This window comes from Salvelinus namaycush, chromosome 2, assembly GCF_016432855.1.
Source record: "Salvelinus namaycush isolate Seneca chromosome 2, SaNama_1.0, whole genome shotgun sequence".
Classification (NCBI taxonomy): Eukaryota; Metazoa; Chordata; class Actinopteri; order Salmoniformes; family Salmonidae; genus Salvelinus; species Salvelinus namaycush.
The window spans coordinates 21268775-21294961 of NC_052308.1; the positions used below are offsets into that span (position 1 = coordinate 21268775).

The 26187-nt window shown below is 41.2% G+C and overlaps 1 protein-coding gene across 1 annotated transcript in view; it reads left to right on the forward strand.

The window, feature by feature from the left end:
- The first annotated feature begins 4493 nt into the window (after window positions 1-4493).
- LOC120060071 (RING1 and YY1-binding protein B-like) overlaps window positions 4494-26187 on the forward strand; it is a 29759-nt gene continuing 8065 nt past the window's right edge. Inside the window, exons 1-2 of the mRNA XM_039009138.1 lie at window positions 4494-4642; window positions 5285-5410. Coding sequence (XP_038865066.1) covers window positions 4500-4642; window positions 5285-5410 — 269 coding nt within the window. The 5' untranslated portion in view covers window positions 4494-4499. The remainder of the gene's footprint in view (window positions 4643-5284; window positions 5411-26187) is intronic.

The following is a 26187-nucleotide window of genomic DNA, read 5'->3' on the forward strand; positions in this document are numbered from 1 at the left end:
CTTGCTGATAATGGGCCTCTGTACGCCTATGTAGATATTCCATAAAAAATCTGCCGTTTCCAGCTACAATAGTCATTTACAACATTAACAATGTCTACACTGTATTTCTGATAAATTTGATGTTATTTTAATGGACAAAAAATGTGCTTTTCTTTCAAAAACAAGGACATTTCTAAGTGACCCCAAACTTTTGAACGGTAGTGTATGTCTCAAGCAAACACATGGTGAGACAAGCCACAGTAAACAACACTGGAGGTAAACACCATTGGGTGTAATCACAGGATGAAAGGTCAAGTAGAGTAAACTACTTTCAGTCATTACCAGTTGCAGAACAGTCAAACCCAAGAGGGTCTGGTCTCCTGCATGGGAAACCTACATTTTATGACATAATGCATCCTGACTTGTCCTTCATAATGAGATGATAATGATGAGGAGGATGTTTTGATGAGGATGAATAATTGTGTAATTAATTAGGCAGTAGCATGAGGAACAAATGACATGATGGACTAATTGGAGGGAAGAGTCATTTAAAGAGCATCTCGGGTGTATTTCAAAGCAAGCAGCAGTGGCAAAGAGGAAGCTTTAAAGAATTGTTTTAGTTTCGTTTCTTCCCTGATGTGAGACTTTTATTTTTCCTGGAATGTCATCAGGGAACTTTGTGAGAAACCTCGATTAATCATGAGCTTTTTTCCTCTCCTGTGTTTATCCAGTTCCTGGAGGATGTGTCCTCGTCTGCCATCTTACCTGCCTCTTAACGGCCTATTGTCCTCTGTCTGCTCCAGTGCGTCTTTTCACCCTGGCTCAACCTTAACCTGCCCTCCTCACTCTCTATTACATCCACAGGTAGCCTAGTGGATAAGAGCGTTGGGTTAGTAACTGAAAGATTGCTGGTTTGAATCCCTGAGCTGGCAAGGTGGAAAAATCAGCTGTTGAGCAAGGCAGTTTAACAACAACTGCTCCCCAGGTACCAATGACATTGATTAAGGCAGCCCCCTGCACCTCTCTGATTCAGAGGGGTTGGGTTAAATGCGGAAGATGCATTCAGTTGTGACTATAGTTAACTATCCCCTTTTCTTTTCCACAGATTTTCAGTCCAATGAATGTTTTCCAAAAACAAGTACACAGGGAAGGAACTTGTTACCAGAGAAGCTGTGTGAAGTGCAATACGTTTCCACTTCAAGATGTCTTTTTCCATCTTTTTCAAGAATAGACAAAAATAAACTGGTGGCAGGGCTTTTTCATTAAGATAACCATTTCTCTGGAACAACCGACCAGTTCACGTGGTGAAGCCTGATTTCATAGAAGGGTGGTTTATTTTCAATAGGCCAATCATTTTCTTAATTACCATGTAAGAAACAAAATAAAAAGTTTTACTGAGGTGCTATAATCTCAGTGAGTATAGTTTAATATATGAGTGAGTGGTCATGGCAGAACACCTGCTTTTTATGTAATTGAGCCCTCTGTAATCCCTACATATCCGTATAGTAAATGAAGTAAAAAAACTGTTTGATGTCTTCTGTGCCCATATGAATGACCCCTGTGATGTAACTGCAATGATGAGACAGATGTTCTTCTTTGTTTTTATACTGTCATACCTTATTCGATCTTGCCTAGCCATCTTGTTTCAAGAGGACCACAATGGAAATATGTCCCAGACTTTGTGTGTTATCGTCCATGATTTTACTCATGTGCATGTTTGGCTTTTTAAAGTTGTGTGCTTGTTTTTTAAAACGGTCAAATGAATAAACTAAACTAAATAGTCTCTCATCACACTACAGTACACTCAGAGTTAAACACATTTTACTGATCAAACCCGAACTCCAGTGTTTAATTGCTAAATTGTAATTACTTCGCCACTACGGCCTATTTATTGCCTTACCTCCCTAATTTGCACACACTGTATATATATATTTTTCCCCTATTGTGTTATTGACTGTACGTTTGTTTATTTCATGTGTAACTCTGTGTTGTTATTTGTGTCGCACTGCTTTGCTTTATCTTGGCCAGGTCGCAGTTGTAAATGAGAACTTGTTCTCAACTGGCCTACCTGGTTAAATAAAGGTGAAATACAAAAATAAATGTTTAAAAACTTCACCACCGTGTCTATTTGCCACCATGTGAGATTCAGTCAAAGGAAATGTATGTCAGAGCTATGGTGCATTTTTGTTTGTTGACAGTTTAGTAACATGCCAAATAACAGATGATTTTTCTGAACAATAACAAGATTCGGTGAAGGGAATTGAAACACTGATGTGGGTAGAGCTGTTTCAGTCACACTTTTGAGTCACACTATTGCCTAATACACGGTACTATTTCTCATCTCTGTTTGGTATGATTCCTCATCCTCCCCTCCCCTCAATTCTCTTTTCACTGTTTCTTTATAATGTCTCCCTTATTGGGGTGGCAGGTAGCCTAGCGGTTAGCACGTTGGGTTGGTAACCAACAGGTTGCTAGTTCACAAGGTGAAAGATCTGTCGATGTGCCTGCCCTTGAGGAAGGCACTTAGCCCTAATTGCTTCAGGGTCTCCGTTGATAATGGAAGGCCATGACTCCACTCTCAGGGGGAGTTGGGATATGCAAAAAACACATTTGAAATAGTACAAATATAAGCACCCACATTATTATTGTTACCATATGGTCAAAAAGCCACATTTTCACTTGAATTAATGACAGAATCAACCAGGCAACACTTAATGCTGTTTTGATTGAATTCAGGTTATCAGTACCATGATGACCCTCTATTACAGCCGCATGCTATGAGCTAAGCGGACACAATCACTGGGTAGACGGCAAAGCCAGTGTGACAGTGTGACAGGAGTGAAGCAGCAGCAGTACATATACTCTCCTCTTCTCTCCTCTTGGTGAACAGAAGAAGGGAGGGGTTCACAATAGGTCCTGGAGCCGTAGCGAGAGGCTAATGAGGCTACATGATTCACGCTTCATCTCCCCCACAGAGAGAGCCTTGTCCTGGGTAGGAGGGAGGGAGGCCTCCAAAGAGTGCAACGTTTGCCCCAACACATTCCGTGATGAAGTAGCCCACTAAAGCCAGGAGCAGGGGCAGATTATATAGTGGGTCCTCCAAGATGTCTGGAATTTTGATGGAAATTAAGAGCAAGACAAACACTTGTAACTGAATACAAATGTTAATTCAAGGTCAATGTTTAGTATCTGCAGTGCTTGACTCGGACTGAAATAGTTTCCGGTATTCATTTTGGGTGCCGGTACTGTTTATATTTAGGTGCAGGAGCTCCACAATACTTTTGAGCTAATATTGTATAAGAGAAACAGGAGCTCAAGCAGTAGAAAATGTGAGGTGCCGGTGCTCAGCTCCGGTGAGCTCCTGCCCAAGTCAAGCACTGAGTATCTGAGATTCCTTAGCATTCCTCCCTTCCATCTCTGAAACATTAGGCAATCACTAGTATCTTGAGTCCTTTCAAATGTTGTCAAGTGGACACACTACAATCACAGAGAATGAAACAACTGAAACATTTCCGTCTAAATGCAATGACAGTAGGCAAATCATTGGAACAGGTGTTTGTCCCATGCAGCCCTACACACCTACATTGACTGGACTGCACTACACAGTGTGTTACATCTGATATTTTATTTAACTAGTCAAAGTCAGTTAAGAACAAATTCTTATTTACAATGATGGCCTACCAAAAGGTAAAAGGCCTGCGGGGATGGGGGCTGGGATTAAAATGTATTTATTTTTAAATAAAAATATAGGACTAAACATACATCATGACAAGAGAGACAACACAACAATACATAAAGGGAGACCTAAGACAACAACATAGCATGGCAGCTGCACATGACAACACAGCATGGTAGTAACACAACATGACAAAAACATTGTAGCGACACAACATGGTAGCAGCACAAAACATGGGACAGACATTGTTGGGCACAGACAACAGCACAAGGCCTAAGAGGGTTTTATAAATAAGCAACAACCAGTGTGTTTTGCGACGGGTATACAGAGATGACCAGTTTACAGAAGAGTATAGAGTGCAGTGATGTGATGTGTCCTATAAGGAGAATTGGTGGCAAATCTGATGGCCGAATGGTAAAGAATACCTAGTAGCTCGGTTTCACTCAACAATTACTTTTGCATTTGGTTAGTACACAGACAGCAGTTAGATTGAAAGGGGATGGTGATGAATAACTTTCTATGCAGCAGTATCCCAATATAAACTCCACCACCATCTTCAGTACGAGTCTGCATAAAATACAATGACATACGACCCAGCTCATGCTGTAGCACAGGAATGTATGACACTCATGAATCTTGAGAATGCACTGGGCTGGCATTATTCTACATTTCGACTATGTAAACCACATAATCTAATTGCAAAATAGGATATTATGGGGATATTCTAGCAAGCTACCCATTTTTCTTATTTCCAAACAGACTTTTAAACCGAGGCATGCGGTGATTGGGCGTCATGGAGTCACGCGGTGTTCAGTCGCTCTGCCCTACCTCGAGCAGTCGCTGAATGCGATCTTGTCTGCCAGCTTTAGCAGCGGTTCTATCTGGATCCTCCGTTCACAACCTACGACAATTACTGATAATTACTGAAGCCCTTTTCTTCTTTTGGAAGACCGTTCTCACCATGGGCGACAAGAAGAGCCCTACCAGGTATTTAACCGTGTACCCCAGTCCGTTTTGTGTTGATTTAGACTTGTTTTGCGAGAATTCCGTGCCGTTTGGGTTTGATATTCGGATGCTTTCTCAAGGAGTGTTTCTCCTTTTTCAGTTTGTATGCCAGAGCTAGAATAGTGCACAGGCACTATGGCGGCTTCTCGCTCCCTACTCTACCAGACACTCTCAGACAAAGGGAAAATTTCTGTGGATACGCCTGGTATTCCAGGAAATGATATTCAGTGTCAACAGAACTCGTTCGAAGCTAAATGTCGAATGGACATTATTTGACATTCGTTTTGCTAGCTAACATGCTTAGCCCCGAGCTAAAATATGTAGCTAGTCTGCTTGCTAGCCAGACTAGCAATGCAACCAAATGTTGTATCTAGCTAACTAGCTAACCAAAATCATCTAGGTCGCTTGATTTTAGCCAGTGATGGATTTATTCAAGAAGCTCGCGCTGGTTAACTATTATTAGGAATTCGAATGGATAATCTGACAACCAATCAATATTTTGATGTATTAGTTTAAGTTTGCTAATTTAAAGGTGGGGGTACTGCATGTCATCACCACTAACAGTCATAACTAATCATATAAATGATATGTAATAAACTCACTTGACATGTCTCTTTTTCTAAGGCCGAAAAGACAAGCTAAACCAAGTGCCGACGACGGATATTGGGACTGTAGCGTCTGCACCTTCAAGAACAGTGCAGAGGCTTTTAAATGCAGCATCTGCGATGTGAGGAAGGGCACCTCGACAAGGTACGTCTGTAAGGTTATTTTGTTTACTCCTGCTGTAAAGCATCGCAATTTATTGAAATCGACTTTAATCGTTTACCAATTTTTGTATTAATGTTTGGACTTTTTGATTGATGTTGTTGTAGACATGTTCCAGGGTGGCCATGCAATTCATTATTGTATGGATACTAGTGACTGAATATAGTCGGCTAGGTGTGCTGCCGGTTGACTCGGTAGCACAGAGGGGGGTGGGAGGAAGATGAGGGACCTTACTTTATAATGGCTGTAGAGCTGCTACAATAGAGCATCTCCCAAGGAAAGCTCTGAATTTGACTTCAATCAACGGATTGAAACAAGAATTCTGCTGCTTTAAATATCTGTTAGAATGTATCACCTACCAGTAGAATTGAATACCATACCATGGAAACTGTTACGTTGTTGGTACTCTGATTGATCTGTGAAATTAATGCATTTCTCTTGTCAACCAATTAGTGTTACTAACTACTACATTGCCTACTTGAGACCTATCATAGATCTACCATATCACTGCAGTAAATGTCTTGATTAGTATTTTCTTGGCTGGATATTGGTGTTATGAGTACCTTTATTTAACCAGGTAGGCTAGTTGAGAACAAGTTCTCATTTACAACTGCGACCTGGCCAAGATAAAGCAAAGCAGTGCGACAGAAACAACAACAGAGTTACACATGGAATAAACAAGCGTACAGTCAATAACACAATAGAAAAAAAAGAAAGTCTATATACAGTGTGTGCAAATGGCATGAGGTAAGGCAATAAATAATATATGATTGACAACATGTTAACTACTTATTTGAAGTCCTTTCCTTTGCTTTAGTTGTCATACTTCTGATCAGTCATATGCATACCACAGCTGTACAAACCCCTGATGGTTGTTGTTGTTGACCCCCCCCCCCCCCCCCCCCCCCAGACAAAACCAATGTTTGAGTCAAAAAGAGCCCCTTTCAAAGTTAGAAACCTATTTCATGGCTGTCAGAAGGCCCTCTGTTATGGGAAACTGAGATGATGTAACCAAGATATGCATTCTGAATTTGACATGATTTCATGTTTACCACTCCCACCTGTGTTCTGGGGAATGATACTGCCGATAAGTTGTCTGTGTCAGAGTGTGAGTTCAGTCACTTCTAATCAGCTGCCTGATGAGATCTAGAGATTGATGACTCATTTGTGAGCCTGCAGAAGAGTCCCCCCACCTTTCCAGCTGTGTTAGAATGAGTGCTCTGCTGACAGCATTAGTCTGCCACTGGTAAAACGCTGACTGGTTTTACCACTAATCGAAAGTTGTGGGTACTGTATTTACATTTTTTAAATGTTTTGTCTCCTTTGATTTATTTATTCTAACTAAATTGTTGCCTGTAGCTGATACTGGTAATATGTCACAATGTGGGTTAGCATGCTTTGTTGTTAATGGCAGGAAATGATGAGAAGCATGTCAAAAACCCTTACTATTGAGCGTTTGGCAGCAGCCCAATTGCCTCTTATTTGTTAAATGGAATCGCATGACATCACTGAAGTGGTTTGTCACATCCCCATTTGTTCTCAATTGTTCACCTTTGATGCAATTGTTTGCTATTTGTAACTCTGTCTCTTGTTTATAATGAGCACTAATTGGGCATCTTTTCTCTGTTTGATGTAATCCAGTGGAGCATGGGGAGAGCAGCTTGCTCTCAGCCAAGTCATCCACACTTTAGGAGTGGGTGTGGTGGTGGTTTGTCTTTACTCCTTTTATCTAGCTAGTTCTTTTGCCTGAAGGGGCCTTTGTGTGAAGATGACGTAATAATCTGCTCACTAATTACACTATTTCTTTGCTGGTGTCGAGAGTTCAAAGAAAGCATGCAGACTTATTTGCTTGGATGCGCACACTCATTCAGATTGTCATTATTTTGTTTGTTTTAAAGCTAGAATCCTTCGTCTTTAACTTATAAATAGCCATTGATTCTTGAAGAATATAACTTATAAATGCCTCGAGCTTAGTTCAGCTGTCGTATTCCATAAGAACCCAAAATACAGTGCCTTCAGAAAGTATTCATACCCCTTGACTTATGCCACATTTTGTTACAGCCTGAATTCAAAATGGATTACACTTTTTTTTTTTTTTTTTTTTTTTTCTTCTCTCGATCTACACACAATACACCATAATGACAAAGTGAATACATGTTTTTATAAATGCTTGTAAATACGTAAATATCTCATTTACATAAGTATTTACACCCCTGAGTCAATACTTTGTAGAAGCACATTTGGCACCTGTGAGTCTTTCTGGCTAAGAACTTTCCACACCTGGATTGTGCAACATTTGCCCATTTATTCTTTTCAAAATTCTTTGTTATGTCATTGATTTTTTATCATTGCTAGACAACCATTTTCAGGTCTTGCCATACATGTTCAAATATATTTAAGTCAAAACTGTAACTTGGCCACTCAGGAACATTCCCTGTCTTCTTGGTAAGCAACTCCAGTGTAGATTTGGCCTTGTTTTAGGTTATTGTCCTGCTGAAAGGTGACTTCATCTCCCATTGTCTGGTGGAAAGCAGACTGAAGCAGGTTTTCCTCAAGGATTTTGTCTGTGCTTAGCTCCATTTATTTATTTATTTATTATCCTGAAAGACTCCCCAGTTCTATACGATTACAAGCATACCCATAACATTATGCAGCCACCACTATGCTTGAAAATATGGAGTTGTACATATGTTTTATTGAATTTGCCACAAACACAACTTTTTATCCTGAATACAATGTGTTATTATTTTGCAGTATTACTTTAGTGCCTTGTTGCAAACAGTATGCATGTTTTAGAATAATTTATTCTTTACTACTATGCACTCTGTCAATTAGGTTAGTATTGTGGAGTAACTACAATGTTGTTGATCCATCCTCAGTGTTCTATCACAGCCATTGAATTCGGTAAATGTTTTAAAGTCACCATTGGCCTCATGGTGAAATCCCTGAGCGGTTTTCTTCCTCTCCGGCAACTGAAGTAGGAAGAATGCCTTTATCTTTGTAGTGACTGTGTGTATTGATACACCATCCAACGTGTAATTAATAACTTCACCATGCTCAAAGGGATATTGAATGTCTGCTTTTTTCTTTACACATCTACGAATAGTTGCCATTTTCTGCGAAGGCTTGAAAAACCTCCCTGGTCTTTGTAGTTGAATCTGTGTTTGAAATTCACTGCTCGACAGAAGGACCTTACAATTATCTGTATGTGTGGGGTACAGAGATGAGGTAGCCATTCAAAAAATTATGATAAATTCTATTGCACATAGTCAGGCCATGTGACCTGTTAAGCAAATTTGTACTACTGAACTTATTTAGGCTTGCCATAACGAAGGGGTTGAATACTTATTGACTTAAGACGTTTCAGCTTTTCATTTTTAATTATTTTGTAAACATTTAGAAAAATATATTTCCATTTTGACATTCATGGGGTATTGTTGTAGGCCAGTAAAACAAAAAACAAAACAGTAAAAAAATTTAAATTCAGGCTGTAATGCAACAAAATTTGGGGAAAGTCGAGGGGTGTGAATACTTTCTGAAGGCACTGTATAAGCTTGTTTTACTCCAATGTTTGTTAACAACGTAAATGTAAACAAATACTGTATAGCCTCAACATGGTTAAAACTATACATTTGAAATCATGGATGGTCAGTCCTTGAATCCATAGCTCTATGAATTTGAGTGGTTTCTCCTGCCCCATCTCTTAGCCCTTTTATTGAAAGTGGCGGGGGAGAACTTATTGTTTTAAATTTAGGATTCTAGCTTTAAGGTGTATTGATTTTTGTATCTTGTTATATAGACTTGGCACACTCAGCAGAGAGGTTGAAGTGAAGCCGCCTCTAGGTAGTTGAGGCTCTAAAGGATATTCACGAATGCATTTCAATGGCGACGCAAATGTTTCTCAACCATCCATTTCTTAGAGTTGGATACTGGGAGTATAAGCCATCTTTTTCAGCCGCAATAGAAGATGGTTTATTAAGAACACTTGAACATCTAGACATGGGGTTTCTAATGAGAACTCCTCTGACTGCATCCCGCCCATTTACCTAATATATATTCTCCATTGATGTGTTAACAATTAGGGCTGGGAATTGCCAGGGACCTCACGATACGATATCACGAGACTTATGTGCCGATACATTATGTATTGTAATTCTCACAATTCTATATATATTGTGATGGTCCAAACACGTTGCTCACCATGTCTGCTGCAGAGGGACAACAGAGAGCCATTAAAAAAACTTGTTTTGATCAGTCATGGAAAGGAAAAGTGCTGAAAACAAATTGTCTCCCTATTTAATAAGATGAACAAGCTATGAAAGAAAAATACTGGAGTTGGTGCAGGTACAGCCAACTAGCACAAATAATATTGTGATATTGTCAAAATTATACCATATGTTGTCATAATATCTTGATTTAACTGTATAGATATTACATTTTCCCCCCCCCATCGCTATTAACAATGAATCTGGTACCAGATCAAATGATAACTCATAGGCTGATGGCAGCTCCTTCTGCTCAAACAGCATGTGGTTTAGATCTTCATTGCCTACCGGTGTAGTAGTACTCGAGACCACATATTGAGTGTCTCGGTTTCAGATACATTTGTACTTGGGTCTTGTCTCGGACAGTGAGGTCTCGTTTAAAAAAGTAAGGCTCGCGTCCAGAGACACATACCAGCTCTACTGGTAGTACTGCTACTACCAGCGGTACTACGCCTGCACCTGTCGACGACACAAGTTGTTCTGCTTCCATGAGCACATCCAATGCTAGCATCAGTAATTCTACGTTTGTTAGACCAGCTAGCATGGACACTGACAGTTGTGAATCTGATGCAGCCGAAGAGCTACTGCCCCCTTACCCGGGAAAGCACTGAACAACAGACAGGGACGTTGGACCATCGAAGAGGCGCAAATATGATTGATACATTGATTTGGGGTTCACTTATATTGGGAGTAGTGCCTTTCCTCAGCCACAGTGTGTTATATGTGCAAAAGTACTATCTCACAACTCGATGAAACCTTCACTCTTGCGTAGACATTTAGAAACAAAACATGCCAGTTTGAAAAATAAGTCTGGGAAATTTATTTTGCTAGAATTAATGACTTTCAAATGCATATATATATATATATATATAAAGCAACAGATACCATTTTAATAAGAAGGGGCTAGAAGCGTCTTATTGGTGTGCTACCGAGTGGCTAGGGCAGGCTACCGCGGATATTGCTGGGGGAAAAGGCCCCAAAAACTATACAGACAATGCCTTTATCAAACAACACTGTTTCACGACGCATCAGTGACATGGCAGGAGATGTTTAGAAACAATTACTGCTTCGCATACAAGCCAGTGAATTCTATGCGTTACAGCTGGATGAGTCAACAGACGTGGCGGGCCTGGCACAGCTCCTGGTATATGTCCGTTTTACGTTTATGGGGGGTAAATTAAGGAAGACCTCCTCTTTTGGAAACCAGGACAACATGAGAGGATATTTACTGGACAGCTTTGTGACATCAAATGGACTTTGGTTGTCAAGATGTCTTGGTATCTGTACTGATGGCACAAAAACCATGACTGGGAGACATAGTGGAGTGGTAAACGCGCATGCAAGCCGTTGCTCCCGACGCCACTTGGGTACACTGCAGCATCCACCAAGAGGCTCTTGCTGCCAAGGGGAATGTCTGACAGATTGAAATATGTTTTGGACACTACAGTGAAAATGGTTAACTTTGTTAAAGCAAGGCCCCTGAACTCTTGTGTATTTTCTGCATTATGCAATGAAATGGGCAGCGACCATGTAACGCTTTTACAACATACAGAAGTGCGCTGGTTATCAAGGGGCAAAGTATTAACACGTTTTTTTGAATTGAGAGATGAGCTTAGTTTTCTTTACTGACCATAATTTTCACTTGTCTGACCGCTTGCATGATGACGAGTTTCTCACACGACTGGGTGATGTTTTTTCTCGCATTAATGATCTGAATCTAGGATTACAGGGACTCTCAGCAACTATATTCAATGTGCGGGACAAAATTGAGGCTATGATTAAGAAGTTGGAGTTTCCTCTGTCTGCATTAACAAGGACAACACAGGTCTTTCCATCATTGTATGATTATTTTTTTGTGTGCAAATGAACTCAAGCTTTTGGACAATGTCAAATGTGATATAGCAAAGCACCTGAGTGAGTTGGGTGCGCAATTACATAGGTACTTTCCCGAAACGGATGACACAAGCAACTGGATTCGTTATCCCTTTCATGCCCTGCCTCCAGTCCTTTTACCGATATCTGAACAAGAGAGCCTCGTCGAAATTGCAACAAGTGGTTCTGTGAAAATTGAATTTAATCAGAAGCCACTACCAGATTTCTGGATAGGGCTGCACTCAGAGTTTCTTGCCTTGGAAAATCGCGCTGTTAAGACACTGATGCCCTTTGCAACCACGTACCTATGTGAGAGTGGATTCTCGGCCCTCACAAGCATAAACTAAATACAGGCACAGACTGTGTGTGGAAAAGGATTTAAGGCTAAGACTCCAATACATCCCAACATTAGAGTTATGTGCATCCTTTCAAGCACACCCTTCTCATTTAAACTCATTCTTATGTTTTAATAAATGTATTGTATAGTGTGTGTGTGTGTGTGTGTGTGTGTGGCAGGCTTACAATGATGGCAAAAAACATTTGAGAGTGCGCTGACCCTGGTGCTAGAGGGTGTACGCAGCTGGAGGTTGAGTGTTTGAAGGGGTACGGGACTATAAGGTTTGGGGACCACTGATGTAGTACAGTAGAAATTATGCACGAAGTAGCCCACACAATTGTAAAGCAAGTGAAATGTGTTCACAGGCGCGCAGCACATACAGCCTAGTTTCAGCGGAATACCATCTGCACGCCGCAAGAGTGTGCAGCTCTCAAATGGTTTTGGCATGGAGCAGCTCACAGAATGGCATCAGTAGCCGGTAGGAAAGATGTTTCATCTCATATCTACCAGTAAATGCTAAGGAAACAATGTGTATGCAAACCAGGTATTGAAAAAGTTTAGTCTGAAGTGTTTGTTAGTAGGTTATTTGTGATGCGCAATTGTCATCATGCGCTGTTTGCTTCAGGGGCGTAGACATGGATGGGCCTGGGTGGCCGTCATTGTAAATAAGAATTTGTTCTTAACTGACTTGCCTAGTTAAATTTAAAGTAAACAAACACTAGGAAGCCAGGACCTGACAAGCCCAACCAATCAGATTGACGTGGTCTAAGCATTGTTGTGGACTTAGACTATCAATTTGCCTTTTTTTTTCAAAAAAAAAAAGGTGCTTTTTAAGAGTTAGATAAATCATGTTTTCCTATGGCTTATGAGTTTTTCACACAGGGTGCCTTTCCTTTGCTGGGTGGGACGTTTGGGAACTTTTAGGCAAAGTTAGAGTATGCACCACTACACCACTGCATAGAGCCTGATGGGAAGACCGCAGTCACATACAGCATGATGTTAAAGAATAACAATCCATAAACTCTATCATAATAAGCCAGTAGGTCCCAATCATAAGAATACAAAAACTCAAATCAATCAAATGTATTTATAAAGCCCATTTTACATCAGCAGATGTTAGTGCTTATACAGAAACTCATTCTAAAACGGCAAGCAATGCAGGAGCACAACCATTAAGTATTTCCCAATCGAAATGTACAACTATTACTTCCCATTGGAAAAAGCATTTCATGTTTAGCAAAGTTGCCTAAAGTTTTTAAAGTGGAACTGACAGCGTTTTTAACTACTTTGCAGATATGAATGTCATTTCAGTCAAAAATATATAAATCCCAGTTTATGCTACAAAACCAACTTTATAAGAGGTTTTAAAAATAGGTTATATTTGACTCAATGTTCCATGACTTTCACTGAGGCATTGTTGGCGGAATAGATGGATGCACTTCAATGCATGATTAATATAATTCACCAATACCTTTCTTAGTAGTCCAAAAAATATTGCAATCAGATTGTAAATCACAGCTGGCCTGGTACATTGTTTGCTGCTTCTATTCTGGATGCACTGTTTCAGTTTCAATGACACTCTTCTGGACAAAAACGGACAAAGGTAACTAACGCTGGGAATATTAATTCAATCAAACTAGCAAGGGCAATGATCACAAGTCAGTCATAACATTGCTAATAGGCTAGCGTATCTATTTATGTGGCAAGTTAAAAACACAGAGCCTAACATTAGCTAGCTAGGCCTATTGTTCTCCGCTGTGCTTGGGTTAGTAATAATTTGTAGAGTGGATCTATTTTCCCTCAGCATGCATTTTTTCCCCTATTATGAATGTCAACAAAAATCTATGTTTGAAAATATGAACACAGAAATACTTGACATTTTGAACTCATTATGGTGGTGATTTGAAAATTACAATCATGGTCTTGAATTGGACTTGTAATTTTCTGGTCTCGGCCATGACTTGGTCTCGATTTGCTTCGGTCTTGGTCCTGAATCGTTCTCGCTTTAGGTAGTCTCAAACACAACACTGTTGCTCACCTACTTGTCACTCTTTTGACAGATCTGCATTCCATGCGTCTGTATTTCAATGTACTCCAACCTGTAACAGCTATACTATTATGTAGGTCGACGTATTGATTTTAATGGCTGCTGATAGTGGGTTAAAGCCCAGTGAGACTTTGATCACATCAGGAGTGATAAGTTACACTGCAGTGTGTGTGCTGTGTATGTAGACCATGCAGCAGCCTATAATCCGGACCCCTGTCACCTTGGGTTTGTCCAGATGCCAGTGAGGTATCCCTGGGTCCTGTGGCTGTGTGTTCTAACAGCAACAAAATGCTTGCAATACCTGCATGCACGGAGAGGCTCAACTCTCACCAGCCGAGCAGCTGGAAGCAACCTATTGAACTTGTGGACCCAATCCCACATGGTAATGTAACATAATGCCCGACTAGCCTAAATCTAGCTGTGCACTGCCACCATATTCACTTTGATTCTCCAGCAAGAAGCCAGTGTGTGTTTGACCTGACCTGAGATTTGACTTTAACTTCTTACGGCTGAGATCCCGTTAACGGGATCGACTTGACAACAGCCAGTGAAAGTGCAGGGCGCCAAATTCAAACAACAGAAATCTCATAATTAAAATTCCTCAAACATACAAGTATTTTACACCATTGTAAAGATAAACTTGTTGTTAATCCCACCACAGTGTCCGATTTCAAAAAGGCTTTACGACGAAAGCACACCATCTGATTATGTTAGGTCAGTACCTAGTCACAGAAAAACACAGCCATTTTTCCAGCCAAAGAGAGGAGTCACAAAAAGCAGAAAGAGATTAAATTAATCACTAACCTTTGATGATCTTCATCAGATGACACTCATAGGGCTTCATGTTACACAATACATGTATGTTTTGTTCGATAAAGTTCATATTTATATCCAAAAATCTTAGTTTACATTGGTGCGTTATGTTCAGTAATGTTTTGCCTCCAAAACATCCGGTGATTTTGCAGACACATCAATTTACAGAAATACTAATAATATACATTGATAGAAGATACAATTGTTATGCATGGAACTTTAGATAAACTTCTCCTTAATGCAACCGCTGTGTCAAATAAAAAAAATAAAAAAAAAATTTTTTTTTACGGAAAAAGCACACCATGAAATAATCTGAGTACAGCGCTCAGACACGAAAACAAGCCATACAGGTACCCGCATGTTGTGGAGTCAACAGAAGTCAGAAATAGCATTATAAATATTCACTTACCGTTGATCTTCATCAGAATGCACTCCCAGGAATCCCAGTTCCACAATAAATGTTTGTTTTGTTCGATAATGTCCATCATTTATGTCTAAATACCTCCCTTTTGTTCGCGCGTTTAGTTAAAAAATCCAAACTCACGACGCGCAGGCCAGACGAAGTAAAAAAAATCCATTACGGCTCGTAGAAAAATTTCAAGCGATGTATAGAATCAATCTTTAGGATGTTTTTAACAAATCTTCAATAATGTTTCAACCGGAGAATTCCTTTGTCTTTAGAAACGAAAAGGAACGCAGCTACCTCTCACGGGGGCGCGCCTGAGTGAGCTCATGGCACTCTGCCAGACACGGCTCTCATTCCCTCATCCTTCACAGTAGAAGCCTGAAACAAGGTTCTAAAGACTGTTGACATCTAGTGGAAGCCTTAGGAAGTCCAATATGACCCCATAGACACTGTATATTGGATAGGCAAACCTACAAACCTCAGATTTCCCACTTCCTGGTTGGATTTTTTCTCAGGTTTTTGCCTGCCATATGAGTTCTGTTATACTCAGACATCATTCAAACAGTTTTAGAAACTTCAGAGTGTTTTCTATCCAAATCTACTAATAATATGCATATCTTAGCTTCTGGGCCTGAGTAGCAGGCAGTTTACTCTGGGCACCTTATTCATCCAAGCTACTCAATACTACCCCCAGCCATAAGAAGTTAATGAAGTTAGAATAAGTGTTTCAAGCATTCTTATACCAGAGGAGGTACACCTTGAGTAATTTGAGAAAGGTTTACGTTGGTGAACACTGCAGTGAGGAGTCAGGTAGCACAGCTGTTAGAGTGTTGGGCCAATAACCGAAAAGTTGCTTGTTTGAATCCCCGAGTCGACAAGGTGAAACATCTGTCGGTGCCCTTGAGCAAGGCACTTAACCCTAATTGCTCCAGGGTCGCTGTTGATAATGGCAGGCACTGGCTGTGACCCCACTCCGAGGGTGTCTCAGGGGGGGTTGGGATATGCGAAAATACACATTTCCAATTCACACGTGTATTAGTACACATTTTTACATGTGTGAAATAGGAAAACATTTGTGTTGGCTACATTTGAATATGACTGCAGCATAATAATAATTTTGTGGGTGCTTATTTTTCCTATTTCACACACATACAAGTGTGTATTAATACACGTGAAATAGAAAAAATATTTGCACTGACTAAATTCTAATTTATTATACTCCGGCTGTCATATTCAGATGTAGCCAGCACCTGAAACCAATCACCCTGCTGCTAGAATTTGACACCTTGCTGCTTGATCAGTTTTCCTTATGACTGTGCTGTGTGTATGCTGCAGGTTGAGCTGCCCCAGGGAGAATCATTCAGGGCCTTTTTAACTTGATTAATGGTTGGTATCAGGGACCCATGCTGTTTGGCTGTCTGTGGTTTTGGGGATAGGACGTTCCCTGTGGCTTGGTGCTTGCCACTTTATTCCAGACATGTTTAGGAGGAGGTAGGAATTTTAGCTCAGTGCTGTTGTGCATCAAGCTGGTGATTCTTCTATTCCAAACCAAATGATTGGTATTGTATTAACTCAGCTGTTAGATATGTACAGAGTGCAACCTGTTGATGTGTCATATCGACGTTGTGATGTTCATATGTGTAAGTGAGTCTTTGTAAGTTTACTGTGACAGTGTTAATGTGAGGTTTGCAGTAGCACTGAGACTGAACTTGCACGTTCACAAATGCGCTGCAAGATTAGGCTTCACCTAAGTGGAGGGAATGGGATGCATGTTTTACTCACTAGTGTAGCCGCACAATGGAGAAGGAATTGATGTTAATTTCATTACAAGACTGTTAGGCCTACTTCAATATTTATATACTTTTCCTCTTTGACCATTTGGTAGGGGCATCTTGAAAGCAATAATAGCTTAGTCTATATCTACTGTTTTGTACACTGAGTGTAAGAACACATGCTCTTTCCCTGACAGACTGACCAGTTGAATCCAGGTGACAGCTATGATCCCTTATTAAATTAAAGGGGAGGAGACAGGTTAAAGAAGGATTTTTAAGCCTTGAGACATGGATTGTGTATGTGTGCCATTCAGAGGATAAATGGGCTAGACAAAATATTTATGTGCATTTTTGAATAGGGTATGGTAGTAGGTACCAGGCGCACTGGTTTGTGTTTTTCACACTCAACAGTTTCCTGTGTGTATCAAGAATGGTCCACCAACCAGAGGACATCCAGCCAATTTGACACAACTGTGGGAAGCATTGGAATCAACATGGTCCAGCATCCCTGTGGAACGCTTTCGACACCTTGTAGAGTCCATGCCCCGATAAATTGAGGCTGTTCTGATGGCGAAAGAGGTGTGCAACTCAATATTAGGAAGGTTCATGTTTTGTACACTGTGTGTGTACACACTTGTCTGCCTGCCTGTATGTTAAAATGATGCAATAAGGTCATTATAATCTCTGGATTTTACTACTGTCACATTAAAACATTGTCAGGGATAATGGAATTACATGAGTGGGACATGCTGGCACGGACTCCATTTGTATCTCCAATCCCCGCCACACCACCAGCCCCACTCGCTCAGAGGTAATGCTTTAGCTTATCCAGCATTATCAACATCTGCACTAAACCTTAAGCATGAGTGGGTAGGTCCTAGTCTTAATGTGTTAATTGGCACATTTAAAAGTACTTAATTACTTCATGGGATTTGAGATAATGTGAGTTAATTAACCTGTTGAGGATAGAGGGCGCTATTTTCACTTTGGGGAAAAATCGTGCCCAATTTAAACGGCCTCGTACTCTATTCTTGCTCGTACAATATGCATATTATTATTACTATTGGATAGAAAACACTCAAGTTTCTAAAACCGTTTGAATTATATCTGTGAGTAAAACAGAACTCATTTTGCAGCAAACTTCCTGTCAGAAAGTGAAAAATCTGAATTCGAGGCTCTGTTCCAGGGCCTGCCTATAAATGTGCTTGATATCTATTAGTATACATGCACTTCATACGCCTTCCACTAGATGTCAATAGGCTGTGAGAGGTGAAATGGGGTTTCTAGGTATTTCTATGGTCAAAAGATAGAGCTTGGAATGACATGACCCCAGAATTCCTTTGTTCAGGAAGCGCATAAAGGTCACCAGTATTGGCTTCTGAAAAGCATTCGTTATAGACGTCTTATATCTCCGGCTTTGATTTTATTTGATAAATGTGAAAATATCATCGTAAAGTATGTTTTTTCAATATAGTTTTATTAGATTATTGAAATTTTTTCGGGAGTTTAGGCGTGTTGCGTTCTTTGCGTTTGGTGACGAGGGAGAGCTTAGCGCCACTTGGCTAGTTTTGCTTGCTCATTCGAGAGGGGAAAATGCCATTCTAAAACCAAACAATGATTGTTCTGGACAAAGGACCACTTGTACAACATTCTGATGGAAGATCATCAAAAGTAGGACCCATTTATGATGTTATTTCATGTATCTGTCGAACATGTTTGCGCCCAGATTTTGGGCGCTCTCTCGCAATAATGTAAGCTGCATGTCGTAATGAAGTTCTTTTTAGAATTCTAACACGGTGATTGCATTAAGAACTAGTGTATCTATCATTTCCTATACAACATGTATTTTTTAGTAAAGTTTATGAATAGTTATTTGGTCAGAATAGGTGAGTGTCAGAAAAATATCCGGACATTCTGGGAAAAAGATGCTAAGTTTTCAGAATGTATAACCACGGATTTCAGCTCTAAATATGCACATTTTCGAACAAACCATACATGTATTGTGTAATATGATGTTATAGGACTGTCATCTGATGAAGTTTATGAAGGTTAGTGAAAAAATTAATATATTTTGCTGGTTTATTCGCCATCGCTAACGTGCCTATTGCTATCGCTAACGTGCCTTGAATGAATGAATGCGGTTGTGTGGTAGGCTATTGTAGTAAGCTAATATAATGCTATATTGTGTTTTCGCTGTAAAACACTTAAAAAATCGGAAATATTGGCTGGATTCACAAGATGTTTGTCTTTAATTTGCTGTACACCATGTATTTTTCAGAAATGTTTTATGATGAGTATTTAGGTATTTCACGTTGGTGTCTGTAATTACTCTGGCTGCTTCGGTGCTATTTTTGATGGTAGCTGTGATGGTAGCTGCAATGTAAAACTGATTTATACTTCAAATATGCACATTTTTCGAACAAAACATAGATTTATTGTGTAACATGTTATAAGACTGTCATCTGATGAAGTTGTTTCTTGGTTAGTTTGGTTGGTTCTTGGTTAGTTTGGTTGGTTTTGTGCATGCTACCTGTGCTGTGAAAAATGTCTGTGCTTTTTTGTATTTGGTGGTGAGCTAACATAAATATACGTGGTGTTTTCGCTGTAAAACATTTAAAAAATCGGACATGTTGACTGGATTCACAAGATGTTTATCTTTCATTTGCTGACTTGTTAATGTGTGAAAGTTAAATATTTCTCAAAAATATTTTTTGAATTTCGCGCTCCGCGTTCCGCTAGCGGAACCCCGGGGCTAGACAGGTTAATACACAATGTCTGACAATAAGTTGGCTATTTATTTAACCTTTATTTAACTAGGCAAGTCAGTTAAGAACAAATTCTTATTTATAATGACGGCCTACACCGGCCAAATCCGAACGACTCTTGGCCAATTGCGCGCCGCCCTATGGGATGCACTGGCTATACAGTGCATTCGGAAAGTATTTGGACCCTTTGACTTTTTCCACAATTTGTTAAGTTACAACCTTATTCTAAAATAAAAACATATCTTATTTACGTATGTATTCAGACCCTTTGCTATGAGACTTGAAATTGAGCTAAGGCGCACACACCTGTCTATATAATGTTCAACAGTTAACAGTGCATGTCAGAGCAAAAACCAAGCCATGAGATCGAAACATTTCTGCAGCATTGAAGGTACCCAAGAACACAGTGGCCTCCATTCTTAAATTGAAGAAGTTTGGAACCACCAAGACTCTTCCTAGACTCTTCTGCCAAGCCATACTCCTCAATGGGGGGAGAAGGGTCTTGGTCGGGGATTTGACCAAGAACCCGATGGTCACTCTGACAGAGTTCCTCTGTGGAGATGGGAGAACCTTCCAGCACTCCACCAATCAGACCTTTATGGTAGTGGCCAGACAGAAGCCACTCCTCAGTAAAAGGCACATGACAGCACACTTGGAGTTGCTGAAAGACACTGACCCTAACCACACAGCCAAGACAACGCAGGAGTGGCATCGGGGCACGTCTCAGAAGTTTCCTTGAGTGGCCCAGACAGAGCCCGGACTTTAACCCGATCAAACATTTCTGCAGAGACCTGACCATAGCTATGCAGCAACACTCCCCATCCAACCTGACAGAGCTTGAGAGGATCTGCAGAGAAGAATGGGAGAAACTCCCCAAATATAGGTGTGCCAAGCTTTGTAGCGTGCTACCCAAGAAGACTCGAGGCTGTAATCACTGGCAAAGTTGCTTCAACAAAGTACTAAGTAAATGGTCTCAATACTTATGTAAATGTCATTTTTATTTTTTAATACATTTGCAAAATTGTCTAAACCTGTTTTTGCTTTGTCATTATGGGCTATTGTGTGTGGATTGATGAGAAAAAACTATTAATTTAATAAATTGTAGAATAAGGATGTAACGTAACAAAATGTGGAAAAGGTCAAGATGTCTGAATACTTTCCGAATGCACTGTATACATTAAGAGAGTGAGTGTGTGTGTCCAGGCTGTAGGAAGGGAAGGAGGGGGGTGAGTTCTGATGGGTGGGGGTGGGTAGGGGGGATGTGTTCACTCAGCCAAGAGTCCTGGGGGATGACAGAATGGAGCACATCATTACCCAGGAAGGGAAGCGCTGGGCAGGCCCTCACACATGCTTCTTACCACCACAACTATCTCTCTGGATCACAACTCTGTGGGTGTCAGTCACTTAACACGAGACAGGGGAGAGGAACAGCTCAGGAGTAGTGTCATCTAGGAAATATATTGGATTGTGTTTATTCAGGCAAGATTGACATTGAATAGGTCACATGTCAATCTGTGTGTAGAATAATTAGTCACTAGGAGACTAGAGCAGTGTTATTTCCATGAAAGCGAATTTGTAGTGTTTGACTAGCATTAAGCACTGTTAGGTTTCTGTAATTGCATGCATTGTTTTTGTTTTGGTCCCGTTGTTTAGTCTACTACATGAAACACTAAGATATTCCTGAGCAGTGTTGCTTGATAACTTGTTGAACTAATTTGAATCAGGCCAACCAAGGACGGCAGCAGCAGGGTTACTGGGTCCAGCAGACTCTGGCAGACAGAGACAAACACAGAGGAGAGATTCTGCAGGGTGAGAGCAACCGAATGAGGAATAACAATGGACGGAAGAGTGAAACGCAGTGAGAGAAACCGCACCGAAAAGGTATAGCAGGGAAGAAATGGATGCATATAGAAAAATGGGATTGAAGAGGAAGTGGGTGATACCATGGAGGTAAAGAGAAGGAGAGAGAATGATACCACAGAGGGGGAGAGAGAGTGATAAACAGGAATGCGCTATGGAGCCGCTGATGAAGGGAGCTCATACATGCTTAGTGCTTTCATGACTGGCTGTCAATCACCCTGATGAGAGGCAGTTTGTAGCCTGAAGGTCAGACATGGGAGGGAATGTCTATCAGTGGGAGGTTAGACACATGAATGCGTTCTTCATTGAAAAATTGCATAATTTTTTTCCTAAAGTAAATGATATTTATGGACCCCCCCCCCCTCGTCAGCTGTCCCGAATAGTGTTGTCTCCCCACATCACCGTGGGAACTAAAATGTCACGCTCAGATGCCTTGTGTTGTGCTCTTCTCTGAGGGAACATAACGGAGGACTGTGGTAGTGGAGGGGTTTCTGCTGGGGCCCACTTTGTTCACTGAGTACCTGGGGCATGGGGGACACGCGGAGGCATCCCCCTTGGGGGGGAGCACTATCCTGTGTCTTGAGGGGATGGATTAATGTTTAATGTCCTTGGCTCTAGCAGGCAGGCAGTGCTGCAGCCGGGAGCTTCTCTCCACTCCAGGTGCTCTCTGCAGGCTCGTACACAGTATAGTACTGTACTGTATTCACCACCGGCTGGAGCCAACAGGCTCCACCCCACTAAGCAGTTCATAGACCGGCTTATGGGAGCTGGGTCCCACAGCTTGTTTAACGTATTACAGAACAGCCAGCTTTGCCTCTCCGCTCCACCAGTCCATCTCTGTGCTGAGGAGTTATTTATTCATAGTGATCAAGGCATGATACACATTTTTGACACCGACTGCAGCAGCTTGTAAACGTTGGTGCGGAACAAGATGTTGATGCTCTGTTACCATGGTGTAGGGAAGTGTTCTGATCAAACAGAAGCCCAATGGATCACACCATGTTGAATCTGAAGCCTGCGCACAATGTGGCTGTGACAGTAGACAATCCAGTCATGATTAGGTCTACACCGAGGAAGGAAATGCGACTTTTTTTACCAAGAGAATTCAACTTGCAGATGGAGCACTCTTGACTAAGAAAAAGGCTATTACATAGCCTGACATTAAATAAGAAAATTAGTAGTTTTCGATTCTGATGTCTTATGACTGCAGTTGGCTGTCCTTGGTAGAGGAAACATTTTTGTCTGTCTCCTCCCTCTTTGAGCTGCCATTGCTGCATGCTCCTGGTCTGTTGCTGGCTGGGAGTTATTGCCTGTCCTACACGCAGCACTCGAAATAAAGAGCCGTTTTAATGAGGGCTTTCCTGTGGTCATCTGTTTCTGTCAATCTGCCACACTGTTCAACCGTATATTATTTATCTCTATCTTCCACTCTCTCTGTGCTCTTTAGGTAGGAGGCTAATATTGACATGCAGTACTAGTTCTTGGGAAGTCCAGAACTCTTATGATTGGGACAATATAGTGGGTGTGGCTGGCAGTGTAACCATAGTTCTCAGTCTGCCTGGATTTAGTGTTGTGTTAGACTCCACACCCATGTATCAAGAAGAATTTAAGTGTCAGTCAGAGAGGAGACGATGTCAATCATTATCTATGGAGGTGTGAAAATGGAGGCGTATCTGGTGTTTCTCAGTGAGAAGTGGCTTGGTACAGACTCCTTGGCTATGATGTCCTGCATATTTAAATGTATTAGTCACACTCCAGTCTCCTTTTCACCTCATTTATCACCTGTTTTACTTAACATAGGCACATCTTAATAGGTGCTCAAGGTGTCCTCATAAACCCCCCACTTGTGTCATATTATCTCTTTTGTGCTCTATTGTTCCCGCAAGCAAGGGGGGAGGCTGACATCAGAGGGAACCATCAGACCAAATCCTTGAATGGCCTACACCATGAAGTTTCAACTTGTTTAAAAAAAACATTTGTCTGTAGATTTATTTATACGTGGGATATTGTTTTTCAACAGGAAGAGTAAATATAGCTGGAGTGCGTATTTAAATCTGTTGGCAAGGTGAGTGTGGCCGGCCCATGATCTGGAGCCAGCAAGCAGTGTTAATGGGACACAGAGTGGTGGTGTTCAGAGCAGCGGTGACGTAGCTGGTAAATAAATAATATACTCTACAGTAACAGCACCACGTGGCAGGCCAACTGGGAGCAGCGCTCCTATCATGCCAGCAACAACTCCATGGCTGAGTTACAGCTGGCACTAAATCATAGCTTAACTATTGGGGCTGTTTCTACTGCCTCTCTCTGAGCTGAGCTCTGCTGCTGCCTCTGACACAAATCTCTGGGTCTGGGACTGGGGTGACGGGCTGAGGAGGCGTGAGATTATCAATCAATCACACTCACTTTCTACCTCCAGCTCTCTGCTAACAGCTTAGCCTGCCACAGGAAATGATTTCTGAGCCCGTCGGACACGGGAACCTGAGAACATGTTTACGAGTGTTTGGGCTGCATGCATCCTGCCAAATCCTGTGATTGATCAGTGACACTTCATGGGGTTAGTACTGCAGTTAGTTAGACACATTGTTTTGTGTGTTTGAGTGCGTGTTGCAAAGTGACCTGTGCTAGTCAGACAGTACAAGCGAGGCTCCTCGGGGGGGGGGTCCCCCTCTTCTCTGGAGTGTGACATGCATTGACTCTGCATGTGGAGTGAGTAGGCTAGCTACATGTTGTAGTTCCAGAGCCGTTGCAGCTGTGGTGGGTGGTGCCACTGGGCCCTGCTCATCAGCATTCATCACCGTCTACCTGTTGATTGGAGCGTGTCGGTGCGCTACGTCATGACGCCATAAGCGATTGATAGCCTTTTTATTGGCTGGTCCCCCATGAGGGATAGAGGGTGGGTTCTCTGTCTGTTGCAGAACGGGGATAGACAGTTTGTGGGGATATGGTGGGAGCACTGGGAATTAGAGAGGTGGAGAGAGATGTGAGATGATATCTGGGACGTGCGAACTCTGAGTTAAACCACTCCAGCAGCCTTGTGAAAACCACTCTCCTCTCCACAGACAGACCTCTTCAGCCATGCATCATTAACAATGTACCCAACCAAATTAGACAGAAAATGAACCATCTCAAACCTGAGGGCCATGTTGTCTAAAATATGTCTTGGCCAGCGCCAGCTGGAACAGCCTCACTCAGTTATCAAGTTTCTGCTCATGTTTTACTTTTTTAAATTGAACCTTAAACTAGGCAAGTCGGTTAAGAACAAATTCTTATTTACAATGACGGCCTAGGAACAGTGGGTTAGGGGCAGAAGGACAGATTTTTACTTTGTCAGCTTGGGGATTCGATCTAGCAACCTTTCGGTTACTGGCCCAATGCTCTAACCACTAGGCTACCTGCCGCCCCTGAACCTGATCCACTTAATCTGAGTACAGCGCTCAGAGCCCAAACAAGCCATACAGATATCCGCCATGTTGCGGAGTCAACAGAAGTCAGAATAGCATTATAAATATTCACTTACCTTTGATGATCTTCATCAGAATGCACTCCCAGGAATCCCAGTTCCACAATAAATGTTTGATTTGTTCCATAAAGTCCATCATTTATGTCCAAATAACTCCTTTTTGTTCGCGCATTCAGTACACAATCCAAACTCACGACGCGCGGGCAAGTCCATGCGAAAGTTCAGACGAAAAGTCATATTACAGTTCGTAGAAACATGTCAAATGAAGTATAGAATCAATTTTTAGGATGTTTTTAACATAAATCTTCAATAATGTTCCAACCGGAGAATTCCTTTGTCTGTAGAAATGCGACGGTACGCAGGTCTAACTCTCACGTGAACGCGCGTGGTCAGCTCATGGCACTCTGCCAGACCCATGACTCAGAGCCCTCATTCCCCCTCCTTCACAGTAGAAGCATCAAACAAGGTTCTAAAGACTGTTGACATCTAGTGGAAGCCTTAGGAAGTGCAATATGACCAATATCCCACTGTATATTGGATAGGCAAACCTACAAACCTCAGATTTCCCACTTCCTGGTTGGATTTTTTCTCAGGTTTTTGCCTGCCATATGAGTTCTGTTATACTCACAGACATCATTCAAACAGTTTTAGAAACTTCAGAGGGTTTTCTATCCAAATATGCCAATAATATGCATATATTAGCAACTGGGGCTGAGTAGCAGGCAGTTTACTCTGGGAACCTTATTCATCCAAGCTACTCAATACTGCCCCCAGCCATAATTATCTTCTTATGGCTGCAATCCCGGTAACGGGATGATATGACAACAGCCAGTGAAAGTGCAGGGCGCCAAATGCAAAACAACAGAAATCTCATAATTAAAATTCCTCAGACATACATGTTTCTTATACCATTTTAAAGGTAATCTTGTTAACTTCTTCGGGGTAGGGTGCAGCATTTTCACTTTTGGATAAATAGCGTGCCCAATTTCAACTTCCTTCTACTCATCCCCAGAATATAAGATATGCATATTATTAGTAGATTTGGATAGAAAACACTCTGAAGTTTCTAAAACTGTTTGAATCATGTCTGTGAGCATAACAGAACTTATGTAGCAGGCAAAACCCAGAGGACAAACCATTCAGAATTTGTATTTTTTTGAGGTCA